Source organism: Apteryx mantelli, chromosome 4 (genome assembly GCF_036417845.1).
Source record: "Apteryx mantelli isolate bAptMan1 chromosome 4, bAptMan1.hap1, whole genome shotgun sequence".
Taxonomy (NCBI): Eukaryota; Metazoa; Chordata; class Aves; order Apterygiformes; family Apterygidae; genus Apteryx; species Apteryx mantelli.
The window spans coordinates 64,752,258-64,771,317 of NC_089981.1; the positions used below are offsets into that span (position 1 = coordinate 64,752,258).

At 42.4% G+C, this 19,060-nt stretch overlaps 1 protein-coding gene across 1 annotated transcript in view; it reads left to right on the plus strand.

Moving 5' to 3' along the window:
• The first annotated feature begins 5,130 nt into the window (after window positions 1-5,130).
• The window catches only part of ESRRB (estrogen related receptor beta), an 81,938-nt gene continuing 68,008 nt past the window's right edge, over window positions 5,131-19,060 (plus strand). Inside the window, exon 1 of the mRNA XM_067296852.1 lies at window positions 5,131-5,180. Coding sequence (XP_067152953.1) covers window positions 5,131-5,180 — 50 coding nt within the window. The remainder of the gene's footprint in view (window positions 5,181-19,060) is intronic.

Consider the following 19,060-nt stretch of genomic DNA (forward strand, 5'->3'; position numbering starts at 1 on the left):
TGAAGCATTTCTAAGGATGTCCAGATGAGCAGTTCTTTAAAAATAACAAGATGAAAACTGTTTCCTGTTAAAATAGATGTTGAGCTTTAGCAGTGATGGTGGTGACACCTTTTAGATGGATGCACATTGTTAATAAGGCTTGTGAAGGTTTTCAGGAGAAAAAAATCTATATGAAGTTTGGTAGAGATCAAGAAAGTGTCTTTGGTGGGGAGAGCAAGCTGTTTGATTCAGGAAAAGGAGAAATTCAGTAAGGGAAAGGAGAATAGAGCCCAGAATAGAGAAGGCTGTCTTGTTCTTGTGCGTAGAATCCATGTCTCATATAGCTGTTTGCTGTGGAAGGTGATGCATATGGAAGTGGTGAATGCCTACTAGCAGCCTGGGGCCTGTGCTATGAGAGGACCCAAGTCTCTCTCCAGGGTCACTAGCCTTGCAAAGCAGTGCGGTCAGGACATGTAACACAGTGACTTCTGCAAAGTCCGAGCTGTACTATTGGCCTCAACAATGTAAAAGGGCTGTTTTCTAAATTCATCGCAATGATCCCTGTTGTTTCTTTAAATGATAGGCACTGGAAAAGGTCTCATGTCTTTCCCTGGTAGGCAAGACAAGGATGTGTGCATGTAAGCCTGTTCTGCCCAGCCTGACTCTCCTAAATATTAAGTATGGTTTTTGCACTGTGCAGATACCACTTCACTGACAATTCTCTGTGAGAATACCATGTGCAAATCACAATAGAGACTTCACAAAAGGGAAGAAAAAAATCAACACCCCAAAACTAGCTAGATCTCTCCCTGTGCTATGTTTTCCTTATCCACAAAAAAACTAGCTTTATCAACAAATGAAATCAGGTTTGCTTGGCATGATTTGCAGGTTTCTTCTATATTAGACCAAATGAAATTTCTGTCAGTCAGTCAGTCATCTTGCTGGAAAGTTGACCATTATTCCACGATATAAGTTAAAAAAGTAAAAAATTAATCCATCAAAAATAGCTTAGTCATTAAAAGGTGGGGGAGGGGAAAAAGTCTCTAAAGAAAATCTCTATCTGTCATCTCTCAGAAGAGCTAGTAAAAGTACAGAAGACATGTCCTTGCAGTTCTTGCTTTTGGGCAGGAAGATCACATGTCTCGGACAACTGACACTGCCTATAGCTCCACCTGCCTTTAGTACTCTGGTTTTGCTTTGTCCTGGGCTAAGAGGTGTGGATGAGGTGTGAGAAGAACTGGGAACCTCCAAAGCCAGAGAGCCACCTTATGAAAGACATCTCTAAGGGCAGCACTTACCAGAGCACCGGTGGGTATGCTCTGTTCAGAGGCCACAGACTGAGCAGGCAGTGCTGTTCCTGCCTCTCCTGGAGGGAGAGAGCAGCAGTCCCAGGGTGGGATTCAGTCGGTCAGCAAACAAAGATTGTATACACAGGGGGAGCTAGCTTTGCTGTTGCCTGTGCAGTTCTGCCTTGTATTTACCCAAACTGAGATTTTTTGGTTTCCAGATCTGCCAGCCTAATCTTGGAGTCCTTTCTGACCTTGTTCTGGGACTTTTTTTAGAAGAGACGTGTTGGAAGGAAGGCCATGTTGAGATCAGTGTTGCCTTCTTTAATCTTCAAGGGGAAGAGAACTTGGCTAGAGCTGCGTGAAGAGCTCAGCAAGTGCTGTGTGCAGGAGGGGTTTGCAAAGGAAGATGAAGCCTCTTGAAGTTCCAAAATCAGCCTCCGGGACTCTTGTCTCCTTCCTTGGAGAATCTGGGCTGACAGATCAGGTGCAGCCAGTAGAGATTATTTCTTTCTATCCTTCTGAGAAAGGAAGGGCCAGGCCTCTGTGCAGCTTCTCTCAAGGTGGGGGAAGCTCCATTTGTCCATTTGCACTGAGTCAGAAGAGATTAATGTTACATTTCCGCACCAGTCTGTAAATACCCACCTTACCCAGGCAGTTCTCTGTCAGCAGCAGCCCATTTCCAGAGTACAAACCTGCCATTGTACTGCAGATATCAGTTAATTTGGCCGTGTGGACCTTGTGCCAGGCAATCACATGGCTCTCTGCCTACTTCACCTTGGCCTGGGTAAAAGTTAAAGTTCAAAATTAAAACATCAGCTATTGGGAGAGCAGCACCTGCCTGCCAGGCCATTCCCAACCTGGCCTTATGTTCACTGGCAGCCCATACCAGAACTAGTCTTTACATAATCAGGATGCAGCAAGTGAGCATCCTTCTGGAAAAAATCACTTTCAGTCCAAATCAGCTCACTGCAGTCACCCTGACTGTTCTTGGACTTAGCCTGCCTGGGCCTTGGCTGTGTGAGAGGCTCTCTTGGACCCTGTATGCTTCCTCCAGCCTCTCTTGCCACTGCGCATCAGGAATCCTCTTCACAGGGCAACTCATCATCAGTGATTCCCCATCTGACCTCAGATTCCTCCAGGAAACATAATGGTGCTGGTTTCTGCCCTCTGGTCTCTGTTGGGTCAGGTGTTCTCCAGTGTAGTTGGTGAGATTGCTTCCTTGCTGTTTTGGCCCTACTAATGCTGCTCTCAGGCCCTAGTCTTCTGCCTCTTTAACATTTAGAGCATCTTAGAGGTTTCCACTGGGCTGATGTGTCGCTTAAGCATACAAAGGTACACGTGCATTTTAATTTCTGTTTGTATTAATTCTGCTTCTCAGAAAGATGTATAATCTGAATTTTGCATCACCTGCAGCATTCAGGTAATCGGATTCTGCTGTGCTCTTAAAGCTGTAGTTGAGTCCTCTCTCTGTCTCCTCTTTTCCAAATTAAGTATCTGTTTTCTGATACTTCTTCATATGTATGTTTCACCATATAGACCTCTTCCAGTTTGTGTCACTGTTTTGACATTCTTACCTTGTCCTGTCTTAAGGATGGTAGATCAGAATCACACAGCTTGTCCCTGCACAGCTAGGCACAAGCTGGGGGGGGAGGGGGGATGACAGACCATTAGTTCATGTGGCATTTTTGTTGTATTTTCCATACTGGCTAAGATCTCTGGTAGGTAACACAGTGAGAAAGTTGCACCAATAGATAGATAGAAGCAAGGATGATTTACATTGGTGGCGAATTTGGCCATTCCTCCTTTTTTTCTCCCCCTTTTTTTGAACATTCTCTCCTTCAAATTCCTACAAATATTGATTGTATGAGCAGTTTTAGCCTAATTTAGCCAGTGCTTATTGCCATGTTTATATCAAGCTGAATCACACTGCATTTTCTGCTATGCTTGTATATAGGCTCCCTCATCTGAAAAGCTGTAGTGTGCCCTTTGCTTCTTCTGCTATATTACACTCTTGCCTCAGTTATGGACTCAAATGAGATGCTACATTTTATATTAAGGAATGCCCTCTTAGCTCCTACTTTTTTCTTTTTGTTGGCCTGACACAGGACAACAACATTAGTGTTCTTCACATGTGTTTGTGTGTACTTTCCTTTTAAAGAGATCTCTATTTCTTGATTATCTGTTAAGGGTATTTTGATACATTTAGATGTCTGGTGCACAAATACAAAGGAGAAGCATAAGCAAGGTAAAAGCGAGATTTGCATGAGTGCAGTTTGGAATGTGAAGGGTAGCAATGGACAAATAGACCCTGTAGACACCTCTTTGAGTCAGGTTTTCAGTGCAAGACTGCCTATGCTGGGCATGTGTCTGAAAGTCTTATGTACTTGCATAAAGAGGGACATTCAAATAGGCATTGGTACATTGCCTTAAATATGCAGTGAAATTGTGTGTGTGAAAATGTGTACGGGAATTGTGAAAACCCACTGACTCTAATGGCAGCCAATACCTATGCAGAGCTTTGAAAATGTCTCTTTCATGAGGACAGTTGTGTATGCCAGCTTTTATGTCTGTGAGCATTTTGGAGGGTCTATATCCATGGTTTGTGTGCCTGGGAATATACGCTGTTATCCTGAATGTCTGATTCTGATCTCATACGCCAGAATTTATTCCATTGTGGTTTAATAAGCTGCACTGAAGTTGCATCTGAATCACGCTGCTTTGAAATCGCACTCAGGCACTATTCTGTGTACGTGTATTAAAGAGTTTTTGTATGTATGGAAAGCAGATGCCTGAGTGCAGCAATTAGGCTGTGTCAGTGTGAGAGGTCGGTCTGTGCATGTGTGCACGTGCACAAAAATTTGTCAGTGCATTTACCTGTGCTTATGTGTAGAGCCATGCGTTTGTGTGTAACAGTGCCTGAGACATGCATGCACAAACTGGCACACCGCTGCGGTGTACTGTGCGTGTCGACTGCCGTCTGTGCGGAGGCACGCCGGAGTGGCTGTGTAGGTTGGCGAGCAGATGCAACAGTACTTCACCTCTAGGTCCCGGGTCTTGCTTAACCCTAAACTCCAGAGCCAGTGCCCACGAGAGGCAGACTGGTGGGTAAGAGGGAAGGGAAGCGCCTGCCGCCGTTGCAGTAATTTCCACGCCAGGGCCGTGTGGGAGCAGCGATTTCGTGTTAGCCGTGGTGCCGGGGCCAGCCCGGCTTGCGGCCAGCACGGCGCCGCCGGGGGACGGCGGCAGCGCGGCCCCAGCTGCCGCCCCGGCCCGGGGAAGCCCCGCGCCGCGGCGGCCGCTCGCCGCCCGACCGGAGCCCCGCGGGAGCGGGACAGAGCCGCGGCGCGGCGGGCGCGCTGCCGGCGGCGGGCGGTGCGCCGGGGCCGGGGCCGGGGCCGGGGCCGGTCCGGCGGCCCCCCCGGCCGTGCCTCCCCCAGCCGCGCTCCAAGCCCGGCCCCCGCGAGGGAGCCAATAGCCGCGCTGCCGTCTTCATCCGTCTCCCGGCGTTAAAGCTACAGCGGGGCTCGGGGCGGCGAAATCCCCCGTGGCCGTGTCCTGCGCGCTGCCCGCCTCCCTCCGCCGGCGCCAGTGTGTCCGCACGCGGGAGCGGGCGCGGGTGCGGAGCGGCAGCGCCGCTGCCGCCTGCCCGCCCTACCTGCCTCCTCTCCCCCGCCGCCGCACCGTGCCGCTGCCGGACCCGGGCCGGCTCCCCTGCCGGGGCTCCCTGCCCTCGCCGCCCAGTGCAGTTTAGTTGTTTTGGTGTATGTGTGTGTGTGTGTTTGTTTTTTTTCCCCCTTTCCTTTCCTTCTTTCTTTCTTTTCTTATTTTTCCTCCTCCACCCGGGAATGCTCAAACTGGACTGATGGACATTTCCGAGCTGTGCATCTCCGACCCGCTCGGCTACCACAACCAGTGAGTGCCCCGCGCCGGGACGGGCCGCGCCACGCCGGGGCGGGCGGGCTGGGACCGGGCGCCGCGCCGCGCCGCGCTGCGGGGGCGGCCGGGGCGCCTCCGCCCTCGCCGGGGCCGGCCGCCGCACAGCGGCTGCCCGCGCAGGAGGAGCGGCGCTGCGGGCAGAGGGGACGCGCACCTCCGTGCGGGGCAGGTGCGGCAGAGTCGGCGGGAAGGGCTCGGGGGTCGGTTTGTCCGTCTGTTTCTTTCCCTGTAACTTCTCGCTCTGATCCTCCAGCTCCTGGGAGCGAGCTGCTAGGGCTGAGCACTGGCAGTCCTTTCTGCATAGTTTTACTTTCCGTTTATCCTAGGATTTTTATTACATGAATTACTGGGTGGCTATAACGAGAGGTGCATATAAAATTACATAAAGTAGATCTATTAAAGCAGTGCTTTTTACAAGAAAAGTCAGATTTTCACCTGAAATCCTGTGTGGAAATTCAGTTTCCCACGGCTTACTATTTGTGTGGCCTGTCCGGGGAAGGAGTGGAGTGAGTTGGAGGGCTAGCGAGCAGACATCCCGAGCCGGACCGATGGCAGGTACTTCAGCACCTGCTACTGTTCTGTCCCTTTGTATTTTCAAATGGGCTGTGCCTGGGAATGCTGTGTTTAAAATCACTTCAGCGCATTAAGTTAGGTTTGAACTTTTGGGGGAAGTTAGGAAACGAGGCAAAATTTTCTCAGTTGCACATCCAGCTGACTGTAGCAATTCATTTTCAAATGGGTTTCTGCTGATAAATCTCTCCCTGAGCTGAGTCCCCTTTTGTGTGTTTGCATGTTAATCCGTGTGTCACCTACAAGGGTTCTGTGGTGTCATCAGAGACAGGAGTTAAGTCACTTTGCCTGTTTCATTGTTTTTCTTTTAAGAACACATTGTAGTTAATAGAATTAAAACAATTAAAAACAAACAACCCCCCCCCCCACAATGCTGCTTACCCCTCGTCTCTCATTACATCTCTTTTATCTGTCTTTCTGTTTCCTGATACTCCGTCTGTCCTTACATTCATTTCTCCCTCCTTTAATCCCCTGCTTCCAGCATTTTCATTAAAATGAGACTTAGTATTGATAATAGAAATTAATAATCTAACCCATGTGATTTTCTTTTCCCCACTGGTGCTTCACTTGTGGCTGCTCCATTTTGAATTAAAAATAAACAAACAGCTTCTTAAGGGAAATGTATTCTGTATGCCGTTGGGAGTCTTTTAATATTAAGTCAAAAATAGAAAGTGTGTTTACCTTCATTAAAAGAAAAAGAACAAAACACCACAACCAAAAGCTAGATCATAACCACGTACTATATTTTCTCTTAACTTTTTCCTTTCATTTGTTGTACTTTTGATATTGAGGAAAAGAAGGCGAATAATGTGAAAATAGTACAAAATAATATTCATGCTGGATTGCCGTTCACCTGTTTTACTTTTTCTTGGTCTCTTAGACAGCTCCCAACAATGTGAAGAGCGCCTTACCCCTATTTGCAACACTTTGGCCGCTGATTAGACAGATGAAGGTGGCCCTGGGGGAAGTGCCACGGAGCCCCTATGGCTTTACAGTGGACGGAGAACACAGGTTTTTGAGATGAGAAGCTGCTGGAGTGCTCTCTGTATAGCAAAGTGCTTTGCCTAGCTCTTTGCGGCAACTAACCTTCTTTTTAAAATTGTGGAGATTGGGGAAGAGAGACCAAGAATATCATTTGAAATACCTCAAACTCTATTTTTTCTTTATTAAAAGAGTACAATGATGATGCAAGAAAGTATGGCTAAGTCTGGAAAAAGTTACTGAGAGAAGGAAAAAATGTGAGAAGCCTTAAAAAATACAGTATATTTAAAGGTAATGGGTAAATGCAATGGGTCAGATACTGCTTTGATTTACATTCTAGTTTTGTTAAGATTAGATTTGAGATTGCATTCCTGTAGCTGAGGATAAAAGTTGGTCACTTTATATGCTTTATGTATTGCTTTAGCCATTTTTCCTCCCGCTGTAACACAAATGTACTATGAACATATAAATATAGGCATTGTATTTGTGCCTGTATTTTTATCTAGTTATGTAAACATATCACCCTAATTGTACTGACTTACTCTTCTGGCTGCTAGCTAGTGAAAAGATTTTGATAGTTATTTTTCCTTATTTTTTTTTTTTAACTCTTGCTTTTAATTATGTTAGCAGCATTTTTTGTCAACTTAAACCTTAAATTAAGAGTCATTTTTAAAATATTGCAAACTGCCTCTTATTGTTAGGTAACTGTTGAGCTATAGGGAGAAAGACTAGAATATGGAAAGAGAAGTGGATGTGGTCACTCAATATGTGATCCATACAGTTACTTGGAAACTGTATTTCACCTAGCAATTATTGAGAGAGAGCGAGAGAAAGAGAGAGAGAACAAACAAGGTAGAGGAGAGAGGAGGTGACTCCTTTCACCTTGGAGTTTAAGGAGACTAATTTTTGTAACACTCAAACCCAAGAAGGGTCTGATGAAGGAATTCATTGCCCCAGTCCCACTCTTTAGGTTGGGGATTTGTCTTCCTCAAGTAGCGAAAGTTCCCTTTCCTTTTGCCTGTGTGTGGTGATCTGAACAAGTACGCTGGGAACAGGAGGAAGTTCTGGGCAGTGGATCATGTTGTTTCCCTCCATGCAGGATCTTGCGGTGAGGGGAAGAAAACACTTGTTCCTAATTTCCACCCTCTGCACGTGTGTATATATTTGGTTTCATGTGTAGGAATCCTCTCTTCAGTGACCACTTATGTTTAGTACTGGTCTTTGGGAAAATTATTCCTGGCACAGGTGAAGCAGGTCCATGCAAGAACCTTTTGTATGAGTTTGAATTGGGAAACTCACAAAGAAAATGATTTGTACCTGCAGTTTTTCTTTCAGGTCAGGGCATATGGAGTGAATACATTAGTTGCACCATATTGACAACGTCTGTCTGCAGTACAGCGGAAAGTGAATGTGTGTACAGACACCAGGAATGTACACTCTGATATATAAAATATGTGATTATATTCACACACAAACACATGTGCATATATAAATATTTGTGTACAGGTATACACACACATGCACGCACACACATACACATATATATATAGCCATACTGAATATGTGTTGTGTATCTTTTGTATGTAAACCTAAGGCTGTTTCATAGGAGAGTGAAATACAGCATTTCTACTTCTCAGTATTAACTTCCATGTCCCAGGGAAATTTTTTCTGCCTAGTTATAGTTGCTACTAGAAATGTTGATAGGACTACAAAATTGCCATTGCTGTTTCTAATTAATTTCTACATGACAGACAGAAACTGACCAAGTAACCATAATGAAGGGAAAATAAAAAATCATTGGCAAATAAGGGCACCTTGCCAGATGCTATGTCTCTTACGCTGTTTCCTCTGATGTATAAGAAAGACACGAGTCATTGATCTGATAAAAATGAAAATTATTTTATAAACAGAAGGAAATGGTTAGAAAGGAAAAAATGTTATATTTAACGATAGAGAGATATAAAGGTGCGACACTGGAATTCTAAGTCAATGAAAGAGCAAATTCCAGATCACGCAAATTAACAAAGAATTAACAAAGCTGTTGCCACTGACTCTAATGCACAGACTGAGGAAATGTGACTTGATTTTAGAGGTTCCTGGAAATCTCCATACTCCATGAATGGGAGGAAATCTGAGTCAGAGAAGCTGAATGCAACTGTCTGCGCTGAGTATCTCTGAAAGTCTGGGATAGGGACGAATCGTTATTTGGGGAGAATAGGGTGGGAGCTGTTTGTTTTATTGACAGAATAAATTGAAAAAACTTTATAAGGGAAATGGCTTAGTTGCTGGGTTTTTAAGTAGGTTCCCATCATAGGATGGGCTCCTGCTACACGAAGCTCACTGAGCACCACACTGGAGAGGAAATTGGTACCCTTACAGTATTTGTATTAACTTCTCCTCTTCCAAATTCCACTTGTAAAAGTAAAAATGGTCTAATCATTATGAATTATTGAGAAATATGGAAAGATCAATATATTAAAAAAAATAGGATTTTTTTCATTTTATCGATTTGAAGTAATCAATAAATATTGCATTTAGCCTGAGAGGGAAAAGACTTTGGAGAGATTGCATCAGAGAAAGTTGCTGTGACAGAGATTTCACATCCTGTTTCCTTCCTCTCCAAGAGAATGCTGCTCTGTCCTCCGTGCCCTTTTGCTGTTGTTCCCCAGCCCTGTTTCTGTTGTGTTGCTACTGCTCAGAATTAACATTGTTTGAAATAACCTGTGCTCTTCAGGTAATTTTAGTTCAGTAAGAAGTTGTGCGTGTTGTATCAGTGAGTCTCTCTCCCAAATATTCCAGAGCTAAGAGGATACAATCTCTCTTAGGAAATGGAAGAAGGGAGAAGGGAAAAGGCTTAAATGTGAGAATAGGTGAACTTTATAGGTTCTATCGGGAGCGTGGTAGAATTTCTCCAAAGGGTGTAAAACATCTGAGTTGTATTTAACTGGGGGAAGAAAGAGTAAATGTAGAAGAAGATAGTGGCAAGGCTTGGGTAGAAAAGCCAAACTCCTTTCCCCAAATTCTACTTTTTCTAATTTGTGCTCCTCAGTTTAGAAGCGGAGGGTCACATCAGCAGCTACTGTTGCAAGTCAACAATTCCACTACAGATTGTGGAGACTGGGAAATTCTTCCCAGTAAGACCTATTCTTTACTCCGTGGAGCTATTGACGATACCTTTACAGCTAGGGAACACAATAGATTTTTTAGTTTGTGCAGTGTGAGCAAGTAAATTTAGCATTTGTCCAGTACTCAGCAGTGAGGTTCCTAGGTAATGCTGCTATAGAAACTGGGGGAGAAAAAAAAAAAAAAAAAGAAGCGGAGGTGTCCACAGAAAACTACAAATCGGACGATTGTTTATTTGTTTGGGACGGGACTTAATAAAGAAGATATTAGCAGTACTCAGCTATGGTGACCTTGCCGAAAATAGAAAAATCTTGATTTCTTTCTGTCTCCCTAGTATGGGCTGCATTTAAGTTGTGAATGTAATTGCATCTATGTAGCTTGAATGTGCAAAGTGCTTTGTGATCTGCCATCAGGAACAGAACATAATTTAGTATTATTTATTGGTAGTAGCTATTGACCTGGGGAATTATACTTCTTAGAAATTAAGTTGTAGTAACTTATTCTCTGACTTTGTTTCCATCCTTGCTATGCTGCCTCTCTAAAACTGTACCCTACCTCTCCAGAGCACTAAAGATGCCCACAAAATGATCCTTGCAGCTGGAGCACAGTGTACTTTGATTCTTCCAGTGCTTGAGAGTCTGGCTGCTGGCGGTGACTGTCCATGAGGAGAAGCATGCCTGCTCAAGGTGGAATGCACTGTATAATAATATATTTGTCATGTTTGTAATTGCAAATGTAATTAGCAAACAAGCTCTGGGGGATTGAGGACTTGAAACTTTCACTGCACATCATTTGACCCTATCTTGACTGGATGGACGCTTGTGTGCTGCAGTTAACCCTTGCTGCTCTTGCAAAGAAATGCGCCTTTTAGTCTGACTGCTGCTAAGTTTTCTGTTTTGTAAGTTTTTTTGCTATGAGCAGCATTGTACCTGTATTTGCTTGTACCTTCTTTTGTTGTGATGGCAAGTGCTTACGTTCCCCCTGTGACACACACACCAATATTTCCTCTCCTAGCACTTTTGACACAGCCTGGAAAGCATTCTGCAATGCCCTTTGTGAAGAGCACTGTGTACCAGTAAGTGCTTTTGCATACTGAGCTGTTCAGTGCATTCCTATCACCACAGGCAACGTTACTATTCAGTGCCCCTTGCACTTCGCAAAGACAACTTGCGAAAAGCAGGTGGCAAGCTGTTATCACACAACCTGCGATAGCTCTGTGTCCCTGCTGAGCTGGAATTTTCTTGCACTCCCTTTCTAAATGGGGGAGGAAAAAAATGCATAAGAAATCCCGTTCCGTTTTGTGGGATGCCAGCAAATCTCAGTCCAGGCACCCGTAAGCTGACTTTGTCATCTTACAAAGAATATTCCTGACCATAAGGGTGCAGCGAACAACACGGCCAGAATCTGTTCTTAAAGAAGTCACAAACTTATGTGTGTATATGAGGAAAAGAGGGCTTCTTTGCATTTTCATGCAAATATCTTCTCATTTCTTTTCTTTTTCGTTTTCATATAGGACTTAGGTTGCGGTAAAATTCATGACAGAACTGTTCTTGTTTTGGAGGGAGTCTTATTTATTCCTGTGTTTTTGTGAATGTGAAAGGAAATAAATTAAATGTAGAGAGGGGTGGCCTTTTTCATATGATTTTGTTGTAGCTGTAAGGACATCTCACAGACACTGCATCCTGTTGAAAGCTTGGAAGAAAAACGAAGCCTATTCTAGTTTGTTCTTAGGTAGGGCAAGAGCCTCGGTTGAGAAGCCCTTCCTTGAGTCTAGACTTTCCTTTTCCATTCCTAAAAATTAGGTTGGAATTACCATGTATTTTAAGGGTCAGATATTTTTCCTAAATTAGAAAAGCCTATGATGGGGGAGATGGAAGTGTGTCTGGGACCTCCAGCTTGGAGTGCCCTGCGTAACAAGACAATTTCTCATCAAAGCACCTTTTGTTTTGAATTGATTGTCTATGTTTTATTGCAGCTGTTTTTACAAGAATATTTCTTGTTGCTGAGTGTCTGCTGTTCTGAAAAGCTTTTTGTACATACGGCATATTTAGAGGTGCTGTTTTCTAATTTTTCCCCTTTTTCTCCTGGCACTTTAAAGTTCCCTTTAGTAATAATGGCCCTCAATCTCCGGTGATGGAGCCATCACTGTGAACAATGCTGGTGAGTGTATTGTCTCGCTGTCCTTTTACTCAAGAGAAAGGTCAAAAGAACAGCCTTAAAAAAAATGTTCAATTCTCCTGTTATGATTTTGCATATGGAGATGATCATTTTAAAAACATGAGTTTTTTCTTTCTCTGCAAACACCTGTGTGAAAATAAGACGGAAATATGATTTTCCATCAGTTGCTGCTAGTACTTTTTTTTTTTAAATATGCTGACAAGAACAATTACAGACCAGATTTTTCACTGAGATTTACACGATTTTGTATATTTAAAAATTAAACATCTCAAAATAAGGGAACTAAAGAATTATACTCTGACTAATTTTATTTTTATAAATCCTTCTGTGTGGTTTTTCTTTTTATTCAGTCAATCTGACAAGTTTCTCATTCTCAACAATACTATTTTGTTTCCTGATTTAAGAAATTATGCTTACCTGGATGAGATTTTCACAGATCTGGGAACATACCAATGGAAAATATAGGGTACTACTGGTTTCAGGGACTTGGTTTAGAAATTTTTGTTGTTGTTGTTGCACATAACCAGAATTAGCTTATGTATATTTTCGAAATATATATTTTCTCCATATTTTGCTTTTTATATTTTAAAACAATCCTTGATTTACACAACAATTTTGAAGAGTTGCTATGTGTTTCATTTTTCTTTGTTTCTAGACCATGTATGGCATGCAAATGCTGTCCAGTTTTAACAGTTCAGAAAGTGCTGTAGAGGAGGAAGAATGATTTAATTTCTTTAGAACACACGAATTCAGTCCTTCTCCAGCTCTTTTTCAAACATGTGGGATGTTTCTTCTCTTCACCTCTCACAGTTGTTTAATTCAGCTTCTTCGTAGTTTTTATATTTCTGCTGATTGGGTTTTTTGGGGTCATTTTTGGAGACTGAGGGGATAATGATACATGGAGAGACTGAAAACCATCCCCTGTGAAACTGAAAACCTTGGTACCTATTGCCTGACACTCTTTAGGAGATAGTTTTTGTTATCCGATTCATCTGAAGTGCGGAGGTGCCTGCCTAGGTCCGGGCTCATACACCGAGCAGTGTGAAGCAGCGACTCCCAAGCGGTGGTGTGCAGCCTGCAATGCGGTTCAGCCAGGGGCTGGGGCAGGGAGGGGGCACAGCTGTCGGGCACAACCAAGACTCGCTTTCCAAGCCAAAATAATCCCGGCATGGGGACTTGTATTTCAGTGCTCAGGCTTCTGGAAGGATGTTAACTTTTCTTCTCCTGGGTCCTTTTTGCCATAATAGATTGTAGCAAATGTGACCTTTTGAAAATGATGGTTAAGTGTATTGATGTGTCCGTATGTATTACTTTACATAGATGATGCCAGACGCGTCTCCCTCAGAATAATTGATGCAAGTTGCGTAGTAGCACCAAGCACACTGTAGAGGACTAGAATGAGTCAGAGAATGAGAGAAAGTGTTTTCTTACATACAGAGATTTATAAATGCATGAACATAAGTGTTTCGGAATATGTATGTTCATACTTATTTTTAAATACATGTGCATGTACTATAAATTAAGAGAAAACACACATACATGAGATGCATATAATTTTGTATGTAACCACACTTTAATTCTCTGTTGTGTACATGTACTAATTTACTTGCACAATTACCCCTAAAAAGTCTCTCTACACACATGCAAGACTTCTTTCATGTGGTTATGTACTGCTGTGTGCATAAATGTATAAAAAAATAAGTATGGATATGCCTGTCTTCATCACAAGGTTGTTTTAAGGTTCTGTTAATTAATGTTTGTAAATTTTTGGATATTATTGCATAGAAGGTGTTCTATAAATGTAGATAGCCGAATGCTGTCCAAATATACTGTGCATAACATTTATGCTTGAAAAAATGTTCAGTATTTTCTGTTAAAATGGATATATTTAGTAGATACACATGGTTAGGTGCTACTGAATAACTGTAATTAGATGTTCTATTTATAGATCACTCACAACAGATTATGTGATTGTAAAGAGAAGCAGAGATTTTCTTTAAATAAAATGCCAGAGAGGAATTTAAAAAACTGGCATGCAAAACTTAGAGCCAGCTAAGATATTCTCGGGTAAAAGCTGGGCTCAAGGTGCTGTGAGAAAAGTCAATAGTTTGGAATTTACTTTTTCTTTTGGTTTAATCTTTGGTTACTGGAGGAATTTTTTTTTTTACTTCCTTTTCTTTTTGTTCTTAAATGTGACTTTTTTTTTTTTTTTTTTTGGAAGGCACAAAATATAGTGTGCTTCCCCTTATGGAATCCCTTGCTTAAAAAGTTATTTGATGGTGGGATGCTTTGGCTTTTTATTTCAACACTTACAGTATTTCTGATCATTCTCTTTCTGTGATTTTAGAAATTTGTTTTCATTTGAAACAGAATAGTTGCTTTTCTTATAGCAATTACAGTTTAGGAGAATGTCATTGCAGAAGGAAATATAAGCCCTAACCAGTGATCACTACTTCTCTCCTAATACAGACCATCTCTATAGAAATTTCCTCACTTAAGTTCTTATTCTAACATGGACTTCTTTTAAAAGTACGAACAAAATTAATTCTACAACCATTTCATAACATTTATGAAACAAAAAAGCAAAAACTCTCAGTACAGTGATGTGTTATTTATATACATTTTAATACATTCATTTTCCTTAGAATTTAGACCTAAGGTGTTTAGGGAAAAAAACAGATGCAGCTCCCACCCCTCACCCCTTTAATTGTTGGTTGAAAGAAGAAAAAAATAACTGCTTTGGCTGGTCTGCTTTCTCAGCATAGAATTTCTTTGCCTCAATCTCTGCAAAATGTTATAAATTCAATTCCCCTGTTGGACCAAGAGTTAAAAATTAATTCATGAATAATAAAAACCAATCAGTCTTGTTGAGTTTAAGAAGGATTATAAGAAAGGTTTTTGTACAGAAGCAGTTATATATCGCGGTGCTGACGTTGTTGGACTAATAGATATACTAGGTCCCGCTGGTTATCTGATAAAGGTAGCTGATTTGCAAATAGGATTGTTATCCTGATGACTAGCGAGTCTAATATTGGATGGATTAAAAGAGGTTGGGCGGTTGGTGTCTATTATAAGTTCTTGACTCCCTCTTAGGAGATAATGTATTTGATTCAGAAGTGTGTTGATTGAAAAGAGACCCTGTAAATACATGCTGTAAAAGAATGGTTCATGATAACTTATTGCGGCTGGGATTTTCAAGGAAGGCAATGTGACTTTGGCACTGAAGTTCAGTGAGTGTCAGCATGCTTTTGGCATGTAGCTGACCATTCTGTGGTATTAGGCCTGTACAGACATGAGGCTGTCCTGGACTCAGAGCACTTAAACTATAGAAGATGGGCACAGAAAAAGCACATTGTCCTGGGTGAGATAGAGGAAGGAGCTGCGCCCAGATTTTGGGTTGCAAAACGTGCGCCTGTCCCTATAGAGTTCTCCTGTGTAACACTGGAGAGGGAGAGAAGCAGACAGGAGATGCAGCTTGCTAATTTGCTTCGGGAAATGGGGAGAAGCAGAGGTATGGATATCTCATTTTTTTAAAAAAAGGTTTCAGAGCTAAAGCTAGAGTTTAAGGGAAGCCTATGGGCTGGGGTGGCTTCTTCCAGGGACACTGCCTGAGCCTGACGTGGGGTGTATGAAGGAGCTTGCCCTTTGGCACCCATCAGCCATTCACTGCAATTAGGTGCAGATCTGAAGGAAGGAGGGAAATACAATCGCTTCCATGGGCAAGAGAAGGAATGGATGAGTCCTTTCAAATATCTGCTCCATAAGAGCTTCTCATGACTACAGAGTCTTGCTGGGAAAAGCATCTTGAGCGACAAATTCTCCTTTTGTAAGAGCGGCAGCATCTCTGGCTTTCAGCTGTCACGGTGGGAAAGCTTGCAAATGCAGGGCGTTTGGGATGTTAGAGATGGCGATATTCAATCTACAGGTTACTGACTGTTAGATTTGGGCTGTAATTAAGGGACCCTAGGTAGAAGTGCCCTATTTTTGCAAGGAGAATAGTTTTTCCACCCTCAGTGGGGAACTAGCAGGTGCCTGTGCCTCCACCTGTCCATTGCTCCAGTGCCAGCACGGGTAGGAGCTCCAAGAGCTCAGCAGCCAGCTGCAGGGCTCTGTCCACAGCGCGCTGGGCATGCGCTGCTGTGCAAGGGGCTACAGGGCTGCCCTGGGATCTGCCATCACACCTTTCTTGTCACAGAACTGCTCCCAGGAACCATCCAAATTACTTTGTCCTCTAAAAAGAAAATGTGTGTTTCTCCTGCTCACCTTGGCAGTGCTCTCATTGCCGTGTTAAGAGAGGTTTCCAGGTTTGTGGACCTCATGGAGTCTCCAGAGAGACTTTCTGTCATCTCTGAGGGGTCATGCTCTGCAAACACACTTCACCAGCTTGTGGGTATAATGTCACAAATGTGGAGCCTGTCAGCACATCCCCTAAGGTGTTATTCTATGGTCCCTGGAGATCTCATTGTGAAGAAACTTGATTACAAAAGAGAAACCTTAGTGTTTCCCATCCTAGCTTCATCCGGTCTTCCTAGATATCCTTCTAACTGACATTGAGAAATATGTTGCTATCTTTGAGTACTCTTTTCATATATTTGCAAACTGTTTCCTAAATGAAGCAGTCTCTTGCTTTCTCCTCATACTTGAGTCTACCCAACCACTTTTTGGGGTCTTAAAACTCTATCCAGTTGTCAGTCTTTTCCTAATATAGTAACACCTAGAAACTTTTGGTACATTTAGGTTAAACCTATGCAGAAGAGAAGTATCCCCTTCCTGGTTCCCTGGAAGTGTATTTTGATGTCACTTTTGCAGGAGATTGACAGCTGGGAGTAGAACTGGGACCTTGGGATCTGAGTTGCTGGGCTCTTGCAGCCTGCATTAAGAATGCAAGATATGTTGGCTTGCAATTCCTAACCAGCTCATCAACCTCTAAAGGAGAGCAAAGATGCAAGAATTTTTTTAGGTAATTTCTCATCTAGTCTAGAGTATATCTTGTCCACACTGTGATATGATGAATATGTAGTAGTATTTGTTTTAAATATCATCTTTATCTTTTTTTTTTAATCAATAGCAGGTTTATCAGGGTTCTTCTTTCTTAATTGTTGTTCAGTGTTACTCCTTTGCCTTGTTAACTACAGATTTAACAGGAAACAATGCATTCATTTTGGGGTTGCCATTAGTCTGATCCCTGTCCTTAATCCTCAGTGCGTCTAGTTTTTTCTGGGAGAATGGCATCTAATATGAATGGTCTCACTGTATCTTTAGGACCTCATCAATGTTAGAGTTAGGGTAAAGACTTGACACTTTTCATGATATGGACTACTGAATCACAGAAAAACCTTTAACAGTCATAGAGAAAAATCTTTGAGGAGGAGGTCATATTAAAATGATTCCAACTGTGACTGAAAACCTTCTGCCTGTAATAATGTAGTCGGTACTTGCTGGCTTCTAGGAACGACTACTGTGCTAACAGGTTTTGTTTCACTCCCAGCAATAGGTAATTTATAATAGGTTACTTCATCTTCTGAAAGCAACTAACAACCATGAAATGCTGTCACTGTTGTTGAAGGAAGAGACTGGTGATAAAAGTTTATATGGGAAACTAGACAAGCAGAAGCTGCAAGACGAAGAAGCCATCTACAAGCTTTGAGCTGTGTTTGGGAACTTTTTAAAATTGTTTTCTAAGGTGCTTTGGATCTGAATCTGCTGTCATTTATACTTGTGTAAATGATGAGTAATTGCCAAAATCAGATGGGATACACCAATGTAAATCTGGCACAATATTAACATTAGGTTATTCAGCTCAACATCACAGTAGAGGAAGATATACCTGGGACTGTTATAAGAGATCTTATGGAAGAAGAAAAAAAAAAAAAAAAAAAAGGATTAAAGCTCTAAAGCTCTTGCTGTATGGGAAGGGCAGAAACTAGTTGTTTTCCTTCTATAAAACTCTACCAGGTGCTGTTACTGACTCAGATCACTGGCTGCTTCTTTTAGAGTTCAGGATTTGTGCTTCTAATCCATGAAGTGATTCTTTCAGCCCTTTGGGAATAATTTGGAGTATGTTGGAGAGGGCTACATAGTGGTAATTGGGGAGCAGTTTGATGCATTGCTAAAATGCACAGAGGACAAAATGCCAAATGAGGTGTGAGAGGAGGTGAAGTGTGAACTTGCTGAAGTTGCAAAGAATATTATCAGGATAAAAACACAGCAGAGATGAGTAAAGAAGGACTCTAAAGAAGCAGTCCAGCACGTGGGGAATTCCAGAGAGCTGTGGATGAAAATGTCCTTTGCCAAATTTATGAGGATGAAACCCATGGAAGGAGGAGGCCTGTGCAAAGGAGAAAGAAGACTAGAACAAGACAGCTGGAAAGAATAGACCTGACTCTGGTTTCAAACTCATTAAAAGGTATATAATGCCATCAAGCTGAGCAGCAATTATGTCTTTATAGCAGTAGATAAAATCAAGACAAGGTGGAAGGCAAATGTAACCAAACTGTGCCCTAAGCAAAGCCTCACTGATATTACCCTGTGGGTAGGAAATTTAAGGTTAGAACCACCTGGTTCTGTAGCATCTTGAAACCTCTGGTGTTGCAAGGGAATGCAAAAAGCAATGCCAGGTAACAATCTCCTGCTCTGGACAGGAGATCTGAAGGAGGGTTGATGGTTCAGGATGGTCTTGAGCATTTTGGATGGTAAGCAGTATCCTTCCGCTGGACACTGTTGGAGCTGTGTTAGACGAGAGATGATGAGCTGAAGGAAAGACAAGCCATGGCAAAACGTGGGTCATGGAGCTTGAGATCACACTGTGACAGAGCGATGGTGACTGAAAAGCAGAGGACAGCCGTCTGGTCACCAAGGCTGTGTCTTGCTGTGTGACTAAGGTTTCTGTCTGCAGCATAGTAGGAAAAATCTATTACTTGCCACTTTTCTCCTTTAACTTAAAGAAAGCACACTGAAAATGCACAGCCATTTCTTCCTCTGGAAATTTGGAATTTTATACAACA